Below are 15,059 nucleotides of genomic sequence, written 5' to 3'. Positions count from 1 at the left end.
ATGAAACAATTATTTTGTAACAAAACAGAGGGATGGTTGATATCTAGCTCTCATATAACAATACAATAAAGATTGGTTCACAATCTAATCTCTCAAACTGTTTTTTATAATCCCGACGTGGTAGTTCGCAATTGGTGAGACAAGAAAATTCATTAAAAACCAATTACAAGCTGTCACATTGGGGTTGTGAGAAAAAGTTTGTGAGATTGGATTGTAAGTGTAATATTATCCATAACAATATGTTTTATAAAGAGTAAGCGACATGTTCTCAACCAAGGTTTCGTGAAATGACAAGTTTTTATCTCTGGTTTTATAAATTCCGGATTCCTACCCTTGTAACAGTCAAAAGGTAAAATAGTCATTTACACTACATTAAATCTAAAATGAAATTGAAAAATTTCAAATTAACTCTCCACATCTCAAATTTTTCTCACTAGCACCCTTTTTCTAAAACTCCTTTCTATCGCTTCTTTCTCCCTCCCTCACCATAACCTCTTATTTCTCTCCTTAACCAACAACCACTAGCCACTCAAATTGTTTGGGGTGATTTGAGCGGCAAGTGGTGTGTGGGAGAGGGCGGGAGATGGTTGGTTGGTGAGAGGTTGGGTGGGGAGGTGCCGACAAGTGCCCACAAGAGGATAGGCTACGCATTGGGGCGCGTTGGAAAGGTTCGCACGCTTGAGGCGGGGAAAAACTGAGTGGGGCAAAACGTTAAGCACTTGGTGTGTGCTGACAAAGGAGAAGCACATGGTAGTCGTTGTCAAGGAAAACAACCTAGAAAACATACACAATCAATCACCAATCAATTAATAAGCCCAATCATCCTAAAAAATCATCAAATCGAAACCAAATCGATGGAACAAATAACCTAGTCGTGGTGGTTGGTGGCAAGTCACAACTGATGATTGGTGGGTTACCAAGCATCGGGATTAGGGGGGTTTTGTAGAGTGGAGGTCAATGGTTCAAATGGTGGTGTTGGATTGGGTTTTGGCTGCCGTTAACTGTTAGTCGTTCGAATTTGGCTTAAAACAACGAAACCCTAACTTTGCGTTGGCTAATGAATGAGGGGAGAAGAGGCTTGGGGGTTTGGTCAATGGAGGTCGCATAAGCTAGTGGTGGGGTCAAGGAAGGCCAACAACGTTGGATTTGAGCAGATGGTTGGGTGGACGCAGTGGCTAGGTGGTGGTGGCAATGGCAGTGGTTGGGTGGTTGGAGATGGGATGATGTGAAAGTTGATGAAGAGAGTGTTATTGAAATAAATTTAAAAGTAAGATAATTATTTTTATAATTATACTAATTTAGGGGTTAGAAAGTAATTTATTAATTTATTTGTCAAGGGCAATATAGTAATAACATCTTCTGCATATGTGTCAAAAGACTTAAAACCTAAAAACCGTTAACGGTGCCTACTTTAAGGGTGTGAATATGAAATTTATAAAATAAGGGATGAGAACTTACTATTTCGTGAAACCTTGGGTGGGAACACATTGTTTACTCTTTTATAAATTTATTATTATTATTATTATTAAGAGTAATAATGAGAATAAGATAAATAGAAAGTGGAGTGTGATTTGAGGCCAATAGAATAGAGAAGAAAACAGGCGGGTGTCAAGAGTAAGGAATAAGATTACACCTAATCCCAGCATGATCAACATCTAATTATAAATTATTATAATAATAAAGAAAACAGGAGAGATGGAAAAGTCGACAACTAGAAGCAGCATTTGCAAGTTGATCATGGTGGGACACCACCAACAATGAATATCATAAGTTAAGAGATTGACTTTACCCTTATCCTTTGTATCAATATGTCTATAAACAATGTATTTGATTTTTGTGTTCTATTCCGACCTATCCCAGATGCTTCATCCATCATAATTACCATGTGTTTTTTTCTTTCTTAAAATTTGATCTCAAAATTAAAACTTTAAATTACATCATTAGAATAACGTAAGATATTATGAAATCATAAAAATAAATACAAACTCTCTCTTCTTCAATAATGTACAAACAACTAGACAAGTCGACACAATAAACGACAAACAACGTCGCTGTTTTAACAATGATGACGTCACTATAAAGAAAAAATAAAACCACGTGATATATATCCCCTCCTCCTACTTTACAGTATACACCATCACCATGGAAGTTTCAAAGAAACCAAGTTCCATTTACATTATTATTATATTATTCCCTCATTCATGCACCTACCCTTCCTATATATTTCCCTCTTCTCTTTAAATTCCAAAAATTCCCCTTCCCCTCACAAGCACAATAATCAAATCTCTTCTCTCCTTTCCTCTCTATACCCAATTCAACCAATTATAATGTACGGACACAGCTTTGCCCAATCTGATTTTGCAATTTTAGACTCAGTTCGCCGTCATTTACTCGGTGAATCCGACCCTGGACTCACTGTTTCAACCGCTACTTGTAATTCCACTGCCACTGCGCCTCCTCCTACTGCTACTGCTTATTGCCGGAGTTCCAGCTTTGGCTGCTTGGACCCTTGTTTAACTGACACCTGGGGGGATCTTCCTTTGAAGGAAAACGATTCCGAGGATATGCTTGTCTACAATTTCTTGCGGGATGCCCTCACTGAAGGTTGGGTCCCCGTCCCACAGGAGGTTACAGAAAGCTGTCAGCTTAATTTTCCGGTGAAGGAGGAGCCTTTTGTGGCCCCCGAACAACAGATTACAGCAACTCCTGCTGCCACAGCGGCGGCCCCTGCTCCGGCGGTGGCTGTCCCTTCCAAGGGAAAGCACTACAGGGGAGTTAGACAGAGACCCTGGGGGAAGTTCGCCGCAGAAATTCGGGACCCGGCGAAAAATGGAGCCCGGGTTTGGTTGGGGACTTTCGAGACGGCTGAGGATGCCGCTTTGGCTTATGACCGAGCCGCTTATAGGATGAGGGGTTCCAGAGCTTTGTTGAATTTTCCTTTGAGGATTAATTCTGGCGAACCAGAGCCGGTTAGAATTACGTCGAAGAGATCATCGCCGGAGCCGACTTCTTCATCGGAGAGTAAGTCGCCAAAGAGGAGGAGAAAGGTGGGTGGTGGTAGGTCAGCGGCGGCTCAAGCCGGGTTGGAAATGGGATGTGGAGTTGCACAAGTGGCATCGAGTACACGTGTGGAAGAATTAATGGTTTTATAATGGTGAGGTGGAAGATATTTTGAGTGACTCAAAAAATTGATGGTATCCGGAGTTGTATGTAGTGTATGAGGGTATAATCATTTTTTGGGTGACCAAAGTTTTGGAGCTTCTTTTCTTTTAGGGACAAAAATAAATTAGTGATGAGTTTGTTTTGGTTTGTGAATATACAAAAACTTGTTTTTTTTTTTAATTGTTTTATGAAATTAAATATCTCCCACTGTTTAAAAAATATTTCATTCTTTTGTTGGCCACTTATATTGTCTTTGATTATTAAGAATGCCAATTATAAAGCACAGAATTTGAAATCCATCTAATTACTGCTCAAAATTCAATGACATGAAATGTGTCAACTTGAAATAGGAGCTTCAACATTTTCCATATTTATGTCTTAATGTTTTGGATTATATTAAAAATAGATACGAGACTGTTATGTCTTGCTTTTACCGTTTTCATCTCTTAAAAGATGTTTAAATCAAAGATGGATTCGATTCTAGTTAGTAGTTAGATTGTGCTTGAGTTGAGAAGAAGATGACCCCATCTCTTACTGTTTATTAAAAAACAATTATAAGAATAATACTGGAGGTATTAACAGATTTTACTAATCAGTGTATTAATCTTTGTTAAAATCATACATAGTATCCGTACTATGCTTTAAGTTAGTACACTGATTAGTAAAATCTGTTAGTACCCATAGCATTACCCCAATTATAATAAGACTCCATCCATAGTTTACTGTAAAAATAATATGAGTAATAGTACATTTATACCACTTTTTTATACCATTTTCATTACATCATAATGTAGCATATATCAAATGCCGAGCAACCATTCTATTAAAGATTTTGCTTAAGGATAATCGTGCTGGAAAAGACTGAAATGCCCTTGAAATTTTTTATCTTCTCTTCTTCGTCTTTTTGGTCTCTGTTTTCTTCCATCTCTTTATTTTCCTCTCTCTTATTCTCTCATGGATTTTGCCAGAATTCAAATGGTAGAAGGGTAAATTTTATTGATTATGTTTACTCTAATTAAAATTAAATTTCCTAAAACCTCTCACAAGATCTCTTTCTTGTAAAATCATCTACACAACCACTTCACAGTCCAGTCCAATCTCCCCCATCCTCCACCGTTGCAAACTTCTCAAAACCACCAACAAACACATCTTCGTAACCTTGAAGAATTTTTTCAGAAGCGAATATCACCATCCTTTGGCAGCCAATAATTCCCTCTTTCACCCAGCAAACCCACTCACCCCATTCACCTTGCTCCCATCCCAACAAACCCACCTCACCCTTTCCTCATGTCCAACAACCTATCAACTCGCCCAACAACCCCAAAAAGACATCATCCGCAACCACTTCACCGCGCAAAACAACCTGCAGCTCCGTAATCCTCAGTAAAAAATCAGAATAGTCACAATCAATTCTTTTGGGCTTTTTTTTTTTTAAGAAAATAAAAAGGAAAAAAGAAGGGGTGTGGAGATCTTTGTGCCCTGAGGGGAAGGGTAGAAACGAACGGTGGTTGTGGATTAGGGACGGAGAAAGAGGGGATTATTGGCTGCTAAAGTAAAGAGGAAGATAAGGAGATGAAAACACAGACAAAGATGAAGATAAAAAGGGTTATCAAACTTTAAAGGACATTTTAGTCTTTTACATCACTGTTATCTTTAACAAACAGAAATCTTTAACAGAGTTTAACCAAAAATAATTATTTGTTATTTTCTAACCTTTTGAGTATCATATTGTCTTTACGGTAAAATATAGATAGGTGCATGTCGTTTGCCCATTATAATAATAAATGCAACTTAATCAATTATAATAATAAATGTAAATTGATCAATTAACAATAATACTATACTTATAAAGATTTTCATACAAAGTGAGGTGACAAAAAATAAATGGAAGAGTGAAATAAAAAGTCAAATTTATTAAATTTATTTTTTATCATATCATTTTGTATAAATATCTTTGTAAAATTTATTTATAAGTGTAGTATTACTCATCAATTAATTTCGTCTAAACATAATTGAGTTCAATTAATACGACTTCACATTTGATCTGGCCTTTTAATTTGTGACCACAGGTTTATTCGTAATCGTTACAAGAGTAACGAATTGAAGGTGACATTTTGGATAAGGTGATGGAGACAAGTACAACTAGCACATTGTCTAATGACATGGACTTATAAACCACTTCAAAATATTTATTTCTTAATATAGCTACACCTATCGTATTCTCATTCTCAACTGTTAACCTATTATTTCCCTTTAGGGATACATGGTAGATATTGTTTATTTGTCAAGTTATTCAAGACTCAAAGATCCTCTGCATTAATAGCAAGAAGACAACAGCCCCCAAAGTGGGTCGTGTCAACCACAAACAGAAGGTGGGGCTGCCCGTGCGGGATTCTCAGATTGTTATATGGTCCAACTTACAACAGCTTTGCAATTGAAAATTTGACTTGACTACATGAGAGGATTGATTATTCAACATTTTCGGAAGACCTCTTTAAAAAATGCCTTCATGTTATGATATTTTTCTGACTTTTCTACTTATGTCGTTGTTCCTTCATTTATTGTCTAATGTAACTACATTATACAACTCAAATGGTGTGAGTAACAAGACAAAAATGGTGTATGAAGGAACATCTGCTCAAACATCGTTCAAACCTGTTTAACTTTCAATACCAAAAGGGGTAACTGTCATTCTATACTTTTGAATTGAAAGGGTGCATTCCAAATGGCTTTTTGTCAAAGTTAGGGAGGCATGCCAAGAAAACATTGAGCTGCACATAATTTTCAATTTTTACCTAAAATGTTGAGCGAGTGATTTCCTCACTATAACAACTTTATCTTGCTAGAGTACCAGAGGGAAAAAAAAATCATAAACAATATTAGGATCAAGATGCTATTGAGAACACCATAAAATATCACAATATGGTAAAGTTACGGTGAAATGCGTAATAAGACGGCATCATATTTTTCATTACATTTACAATTTTGCAAGTGCGCACTAAACAACCATAGGAAAGTTGGGTTTGGAAAACTCATGTTATAATATCAGCAGGCTTGTGAGTTTTCAACATACAACACTGTCATATTGCAACTCTATAATCATTAAAGAGTACTTTAAGCACAATTCTGCATAAAGTTTGAACAAATTTTGGCTGCAACAGTAGCTTGGATTTGTTCAATCCGGACTAAATTAAAACAATAAATAATTTTAGCAATTGCTCTTGCATATTAAGATACTAATCTAATGGGCTAAGAAAATCAGGCAAGCAACTGGAAAGAACATCAAGGAACTCATAACATTGAAAGGAATTATCTTTGGTTCTTAAAAACTAATATCTTGGCGACCATCTCCTGCAATTGGACAAGTAATGAGATTTTAATGACAGAACCAGAAAAAACATGGCGAGCAATGCATCCATAATCAACTTGATTGTTCATCCCAATATTCACTCTCAAATTTTTACCAAAGTGAATGAGATAAAGGACCTTCTAATTAAGCAATGTAAATAAAGTGAATAGATGTTAGTTTAGTCCTTAGTTCAACTAAAATATCCAGCTCGGTGCACAATGTGTGAACTGAAATACCTCTTTGATCGGCTTAGATCTTCTTCATAGTCCATTTCGCCATCAAACTCAGAGTACAAAGATTCTTGATGCACTCGAAACTGTTTACTAGCCTGGATGTTTTGTGAAACTTCAGTAAGCATATAAGACAAACTGACCAAACTATTGCAGCAAGTACAAATTACTTTGCTATGTATGCAAATACTATGAGAAAAACACTGCGAAAAGATGCAGGGAACTAATCATGAAAAATTGGACAGAGAAATATTAAGGAGAGATGAGAAAAAAACCTATCCCCAAAATTCATAAAAATAAGGTGTTTTTAAAGCTTTATGAAAACAATTTCATTCCAAGCCGTCTATTTGGCTTTTGAAACGGATTTCTTTAACAAATTTGTAAAACATGAAGTCAAGAATCACAGATAAGCAAGTTTCAAATTCTTCCAATAAATTATCACCACTCTTCAAAGTTTTGCACCTTCAAAAGCCACTTTTTCTTAAGCCCAGGCCATAAGCTTAATCTAATATCTTATAATAACTATATAGGAACTAAGCTTCTTATGTATGTGCTGAAGTAATTTCATAGTTTTATTTAACCATCAATTATAGAATGTATCTGAACAGCAAAACCGCTTTAAAGGGAATCAACTAATTGTAATCTTATCATGCAGAACAAGTTCAAAATAGAACTCTTGTACGTAAGTTGAATGCCAAAAATTACTTCATTTATGATAAAGGAAACTTGTGCAACCAATGTCAGTAGACGAAAAAAATCTAAACTTCCATAGATTAGGAGGTTAAATGCATACCTAAAAGCCATAGAAGCTAGCTTACAAACAAGAAGTTGGCAGACGATTGATTGTACTAACCTTGTGATGGAGGGATTTCTTTGCTTCTTGCAGCCGACTTTTGACTTCCTTCTTGTGATTTTTATCCGCTTCAGACATCATTTCAGCCCATTTAATCTTCTCTTGAATTGTGGAAAGGAGATTGTCTGAATTGTCCAACCTAAAATTTAAAATTAGTAAATCCTTTAGACCTTAATGAGACATCATGGAAACCAATAATAAATCAAAGAGAGACAGGAAGAATGTATAAGAAATAGAGAGAAATTTTATAGCTTTAGCTCATCATGAGATTAACAAAGCTAGGAATCACATATGATAGAGAGAAATTTTATAGCTTTAACTCATCATGAGATTAACAAAGCCAGGAATCACATATGACACAGCTTACTTCATAGATATAAAATCATTCTCTACCAGTCAGTACCCAGTTATAGGCACTGGTAAGGTCCAATCCAGGTTTAAATTCAACAAATCAAATAACAAGATATCAGTTCCAAGGCATTCAGAAACATAGTATTGTGTGAAAGTATATATTAGCAATATTTTGTTGAAAATAATGATCACTCATATCTTTATTAATTTACGTTTTACAGGAGGAAGAGGTAGAACTAAATCAATGTAGGATCCACGCAAAAGTATGCCAATCTTCACTAGCATTATTTCCCTCTCTGCATGGAGACCACAATAGCCAATAAAGTAACACTGAAAAGCTCATCAGATTACTTTTCTTTTTCCGCTTAAAAGGTATACGACAAAACATTTCTCCACTTCATTCATACTTCCCTAATTCAACATTTCTCCAATTCATTCATACTTCCCTAATTCAACATTTCTCCAATTCATTCATACTATCCTAATTCAACATTTCTCCTGGTGTAGGACCCTAAGAGGCAGAAGTTGGTCATGTCTGTAACCTTAAACATCTTTGCAGGAAGTTCTCACTATCACAGCTAAAAAGATGCACACCTGTGCTTCACAGTCTGGAAATGATATTGCATATGGTATACAGCTTCTTGCACTTTTTGGTATATCCAGCCCGTTACTTTTTCACCAGTAGTGCAAAGGAGCAAAAGCAGATAGCACATACATTGAATCTCAACCAATTTAAAGTAGCTGATCATTAATCAATAAATTTTAAAATCGAGTCATCATCACCCCATTCTACCAGGGGTATTTATAAGCTAACACAGTCCAAAAATGTACTCATATGGGGCAAACCTCACTTTCTTTAAAAAAAAAATTGCACTGCAGAGTCCTAGTGAGTAGTGAACATGGATTAAGCACCACTAGATAAAAAAATTTTGGTAAGACATAATAGGCATATTGATACACACAAGAGAGATGTTTTTGACAGTCATTTTTAACACTGCACCAACTAAGATAATCAATACCGTAACTTGAACTTGGATAGATAGTATTGAAAAGAGAGTGAACTGAAACATACCAATTTGTTAGCTTCTGCATCATGCTGTCAAGTTGGCCATGTCTCAAATCCCTCCCTGCCGCAAATTGCACCTACAAAGTTATGAAATCACTATCAATCACTGAGTTGTCCACATTAATTCTTAAAGGAACCCCAATCAATAAAATTTAAAAAAAATTAACCAAGGTGAAGAATTCAACCTCAAAGGATCTTCTTAAATGATCCAACTTCCCTTTGACTATGCCCTACAGAAACCATTTGAAGATAATCAGAATTTCTCCTTATAAATGGAAAAAGCAAGTGGCAGTATACCAAAGAAAGAAATACAGATTTACCAGATCTTTCGGAATGAAAAGGTCAATCAAAAGTAATACATGGAGGTCAAACATAAGGATACAATGTGGTCTCGTAAATTGTATCAATATATACACCAATTTTAAATGATTTTCATATTGTCATTTTTGTATACCAGTTTAAGTAATCAACTTATATTATCCTTATGAAAAACTTAATATTCACATATTCAAGTATGCACTATGCAAATCTCTCAAAATAAGATTCTTAAATGACTGGTTAGTAAATCTTTTCAGAAATAAGACAAAAGGACCAATACACCCACTAAATTGTATTCGTGATGGCTTCATGCTTTAGTAAAAGCCGCAGAAGAGCAGTAAGAAGACCTACCACATACATGCAATCATTGATAAGGAAGTCTTCAAGTTCACGCACGTTAGCAACCTCAAGTTCTTGTAGAAGTTGATCATATGAGAGAACCTAGGAGAATGTTCAACCATAGCTTCAGCAAAATTTTGCACAGATCAAACAGCATATAATTTTCACAAAAGAATGACAAAAAATCCAACATATTATTGGTCGGTCTTGGCATGATATTTATAAATGGGCAGGAGTAGAACTCCCAAAAGCTAGCTCAAAGTAGAAGACTGCCCAAACCACATATGAACACCATAACAGCCCAATAATCTGCTGATGTGGGACAAATGCAAATTCTAACACCCTCCATCACGTGTAGTGTCCAGGGCTGGGTTTTAAACCCAACATTGATTGCAAGCATTTGACTCTAAACAAAATGCAAATTCTAACACCCTCCATGGTTTAAGTAAAACTCACTTCTGAAAGCTAGCTCAAAAGAAGAGTGTGCTCAAACCACATATAAACACCATAACAACCAGCAACCTGACGATGTGGGACAAAGCAAATTTTAACAGATACATCGTTCAAAGATTTTCCTTCTAGTTGTGGCACAACATTGAAAAATTCATAAATTAGATTCAGAATAGATCAAGAAATTTCAAGGCTAAAATTAAAATTCTCCAACCCTAAACCCTAAACCCTAATCACAAAGACCTATTCTATTTCTTGCTGAATGAAGTAATAAATAGAAAAATTAATATTACACCCCATTCTGATCCCAGTTAATTTTTCAAGTCTTAACTTTATCGTTGTATGTTATTGGTCAAACGGTGCCAAAATGTCAGAAAAATCAGTGTAATTGAGAGATGATACATAAGAATATATAAAAAATGAAAGACTGATTGTGTCTTATTTTTTAGTCTTGTTTGTGTCCCTTTTTTTTCATTTTTATGGTGAGTAAAATGGCTTGACAGCATTAATATAAGATTGCTACTTTTGCAACAAGGCCGATAAAAAATAACCAAAATGAAATTAAGTCTCATAAAACAAATGCCAAAAAGTCAACGTTACCTATGTGCAGAATCAAATTTTATTAACTCCCATGAAAGCACAGATGCCATCATTCTGGAGAGTCAGGAAAATTGACAAATCTAGTTCTCATGAAAGAGCAACATCAAGCAACCAGAGATACAGAGCTCAGGAATAGGTTAACTGGATACCTTATTGGTCTCAGCAAGAGTAAGCACGCTAAGTTGTTTAAGCTTCACCACTTGAACCGGTACCAGCTGTGGTAGACGGGCTGCATTACCTAGGTAAATATACAAACAATTAAATCCACTAGTAAGAAAAATTGTGCAAGTTAAATGTCACCAGAGCAAGATAGACAGAAAATCAAAAACTCCAAAAGTAGATGTTTAAGTAATTAAATATAACAACTTAAAGAGACTGATCAAAGATATTAGTGTTTGTGTCATGATCCTCTTCCTCCATCATATACAGCCTACCATATCTAGTCTCAATGTGTCATGTCAGCTTGCTTAAAGTATATTTACAGGCATTTAATAAGATTTCAACAATTTTTTGTAAAATTAAAACAAAAAATTAATGTGTCATTTTTTCAAGATATTAGGTGTATTGTTTTCCTGAAAAAAAAGAAAAAAGAAAAAAAAGAACTAGTTCTTAAAGAGCTACCAAATAGCAAGAATTATTCATTCATTCTCTAATTAGCATTACTATGCAAAAATAACAAATAAGCAAGCGAACGCACACAAATACTTATATACGTATGTATAAAATCTACTAAGAATATGGCTTCCAGTTAAAGGGTACATTAAGGAACACTGACGCTGAGAGTCTAGATCTCATACGGATTTAGCCATAATCCTATCTTGTTTAAAATTTCGGCACTGTGCTCTAAATGGATAGTTTTCAAATCTATGAACCTCCAACTCTTTCTTTTTGCAAAAATAGTGCTACAAAGAGAACGAAAAGATGTAAAAAGGTTTCTTACTCTTGTAATCGGTCCATGTACCGTGAACAAAAAGCCGTAGCAATTCAAAGTAGGTCGAATTTTCCGTTCCCTCAAGCTGCATTTAAACGAATAATTGTTTAAGAATAATCAGAAAAATACAATCTACAACATCAATTAAATTAAGAATATCAAGTACGAAAATTCTGTTTAATTGAATGAATAAAAAATTCAAACCTGGAGGAGGTTGGGGACAGCTAGAATCTCGGAGAAGGCGAAGAGAGAAGGGTGAGAGGTGGCTTCGACAATGAGATTAGGCAAAGAGGAGAGAGTGAGAGTGGAAGCTTGCTTTACAAACTGCTCTATCAATTGCGGTTGTTTCTGTTCTATCTCCATTGTTAACAAAACACTGAAGCTTTGGGGGGAGATGCAGAGACGTTTTGCTCCAGATTCCGGTGCGTATATATAGGTACGGGTTATTTATATAGAGTTTTTACATGACGTATTGCAAACGTCCGCCTGGAGATAATGGGCAGTTGGGCTTGGGCACACATATAGTTTAATTTGGGCTTAGGATCTGAGTCCACTCTGTTTCCAGCCTTCTTGTATAGCCTAAAGTTCCAAGCCCACTTAGGATCTGAGTCCACTCTATTACCAGCCCTCTTGTATAGCCTAAAGTTCCAAGCCCAGTAAAATTTTCGCTCCAGGAAAGTGATTTTTAGCCCCCTGGATTAGTATCCCCCATTTTTAAATATGTATATTTTGTTTTGACAAGTTTAGCCTCAATTAAAAACTAGGGGTAAAGGCTGCTTGTCTATTTATTACTTGTATTTCAAGTATTCAAGTTTACCAATAAGATAAGAATACTTACTTTACATTTTGAACCACACAAAAAAAAAACTATTTATCTCAGAGAAGTCTAGTGAAACTTATGGGAAAATACCAACGGTTGCTATTGTATTTGTCAAAGCAAAATAGAATATGTTATATAGAATTAATTAGTCAGTTGAATATTCAGCAATTAGTAAATCGTTAATTTGGAATACAATTTTGAAATATTTGATTTATTAGATTTTGAAGTGAAATTTTTTAATATATTTTTAATTATAAAGCAAATTTGTACACTGTTTTATCCTTTTCTCAAACACTAATCGATGGTGTAGATGGAGGTTCTTTCTTCTTCTCCTCACGAATTTTTAGTTCCTCTTCATTTGCAACAACCAAATATTCCGTGTATTTAGATTGGAAATAATTACCATGACAGAATCCATGATATCAAACAATGCATCAATGACATCTTTGAATTTTTGTCTTGCAGTATTTAAATTCTCTAAGTTAGTGCGAACATTAGGTAGAATCTCTTTCAACTCCAACGGTCTGTTAGCCATTGCGGAATCAACAGGAAAAAAAAAAAAAACAATGAAATTCTATAAATTTATGAAAACGCTACAAATACAGACTTCCTTATAGTTATATAGAAATAAACACAACAAGACGGGTTAAATGTGAATATCAAATGAACCACTGACAAACCAGTAGACAATTTCTAATAAATAAAGAGATCGATTGAAATTTGTAGGTTTTTCTTTTTTTATTTTGCCCTTTATATTACACAAAATATCTATTACCATACCTTAAATTTTTGGAAATGAAAATGTAAGAGCTCTTGAGAGAGTTTTATCATTTATCCTTTATCCAAGTTCTTACCATGCTTGGTGGTGGAATCCAAAACCACCGGCCATGCCTTTACGTTTTGGAGACCCTTGGTTGGTGGCGTTGCCTTTAAGCCTTGGGAATTTGGCTTCTATCTTGTTAGTAATGTTCCATAGCCGGTGGTGAAGCCTTTACGCTTTGGAAACCATTGGCACTTATCTTTAATTTGTAAGTTATTATTTGTTGTGTCTATTTTCCATTGGCTAGTGGCGTAGCCTTTAAGCTGTGGATTGTTAGGCTATTATCCTTTATGTTATATTGTGTATTTTGTGTGTGTTTTGTGTTGTTTTAAGTGTTGTTTGGACTGCTGATTGGAGTTAGTTGTGTTATCATTTGCTATTGCTAGGTTAAAGCATTTTTAACTCACTCTAAGTTTCCGCGAACGCATCAAGTTGAACCATTTGCACCAATTTAGAGTGAGATATTAGCAACCAATCTTCAAACATGCAAGAACACACCAAGAACAATTGACCAAACCAACACACTCTCTTGCAAAACTCGGCCAAACAAGTAAGCACACAAAGAAACCCATAAAGTAACTTAACAAACAAATGAGCTAAAATACCCAAGGCCTAAAGGACGAACCACCAGCCAGGGAAAATCCACCACCAACCCTTAGCTAAGATTGGATAAAGGAATCAAAAACACATTCGCAAGAGCTGAAATTTTCGTTCATGAAGTCTGAAAATACAAAGGGAAAATTCGGCCTCTTATAAGTGGCCTTACAAGTTGCCCTAATACAACATTCAATCTAGGCCATCCATGTGGCACAAAAATAAAGATAAAATCAATCAAGACCTTACATGTGGCAGTCAAGAGAGATGTTAGTTCAAACGAATTCAAAGCTACATGGAAATAAGCAAAAGCAATAAACATAAATAAATCTTAAACAAATTCTAGGAGATTTCAAAAACATGTGACTTTCCATTTCGGGAAAGGGACAAGGAGCTGCCAAGTCTTCCATCCTTTTTTTTTTTGCCAAATCGAGTATAGAGTGTGACAGCTCATGTGTTTCCTTGTTCCCTTGCATTCAATGCTCCCCGCATGGTTCTTTGATTAATCCTCGGAATATTCCTTGATGCTTTAGTCTTTTTTGGTGGGAATAATCCAAATAAAGGAATTGGGCTCAAGTGTTGGGTTTGATTTACCTTGGGCCATTTGAGTCCACCTTGTACCAATTTACTTTCTTAGGCCAAATTCTCACTGAGGGTTTTGTCCTCTTTGGCCGAACCTTCACAAAGGTTTTTGGTTGGGTTTGATTTACCTTGGGCCATTTGAGTCCACCTTGTACCAATTTACTTTCTTAGGTCGAATTCTCACTAAGGGTTTTGTCCTCTTTGGCCGAACCTTCACAAAGGTTTTTGACAAGTGTAATGGCCTGATTTGTATAATCCTTTTGGGTTGGAAAGGATTTGCCCTCAAAGCTGCAAGGTGATGATCCTTCAAGTACGGAGACAAGTCCCCAATGTTGAATGTAGTCGATACTCCACTAAATTCACTTGGTAGATTGATCTTGTATGCATTGTCCCCAATCCTATTGAGGACTTCAAAATGACTATCGACCCTAGGTGCAAGTTTGCCCTTCCTCTTTGCTAAAAACCTTTATTTTCTTAAATGGACCCAAACCAAATCACCTGGTTGGAAATGAGCTGGTTTTCTATTCTTGTTGGCCCTTTTTTTGTAAGCCTCATTAGACTTTTCTATTTGCACTCTAATGGATTCATGAAGCT

The 15,059-nt window shown here is 35.6% G+C and overlaps 2 protein-coding genes across 3 annotated transcripts; one reads left to right on the top strand and one right to left on the bottom strand.

Annotated features, from left to right (window-relative positions):
* Positions 1–2,198: 2,198 nt before the first annotated feature.
* Positions 2,199–3,315, top strand: LOC116108724 (ethylene-responsive transcription factor 1A-like). The gene has a single exon (XM_031394946.1). It carries the CDS (start codon positions 2,202–2,204, stop codon positions 3,150–3,152), a length of 951 nt encoding a protein of 316 aa, XP_031250806.1. The 5' UTR covers positions 2,199–2,201; the 3' UTR covers positions 3,153–3,315.
* A 2,849-nt stretch (positions 3,316–6,164) lies between these two features.
* LOC116108738 (COP9 signalosome complex subunit 7-like) lies at positions 6,165–12,012 on the bottom strand. 2 transcript variants are annotated; one of them, XM_031394972.1, is made up of 9 exons: positions 11,854–12,012; positions 11,659–11,734; positions 10,868–10,956; positions 9,681–9,770; positions 9,197–9,241; positions 9,018–9,088; positions 7,595–7,733; positions 6,748–6,839; positions 6,166–6,513 (listed from the first exon to the last, which is right to left on the bottom strand). In XM_031394972.1, the coding sequence occupies exons 1-9, from the start codon at positions 12,010–12,012 to the stop codon at positions 6,492–6,494; spliced, it is 783 nt and encodes a 260-aa protein (XP_031250832.1). In that variant the 3' UTR covers positions 6,166–6,491. The 2 variants fall into 2 exon arrangements, with proteins under 2 accessions (XP_031250831.1, XP_031250832.1); XM_031394971.1 differs by having other exon boundaries at positions 6,165–6,839.
* Between the last annotated feature and the right edge of the window lie 3,047 nt (positions 12,013–15,059).

This window comes from Pistacia vera, unplaced genomic scaffold (genome assembly GCF_008641045.1).
Source record: "Pistacia vera cultivar Batoury unplaced genomic scaffold, PisVer_v2 Contig568, whole genome shotgun sequence".
Taxonomy (NCBI): Eukaryota; Viridiplantae; Streptophyta; class Magnoliopsida; order Sapindales; family Anacardiaceae; genus Pistacia; species Pistacia vera.
This window is presented reverse-complemented; position numbering and strand designations above follow the sequence as displayed.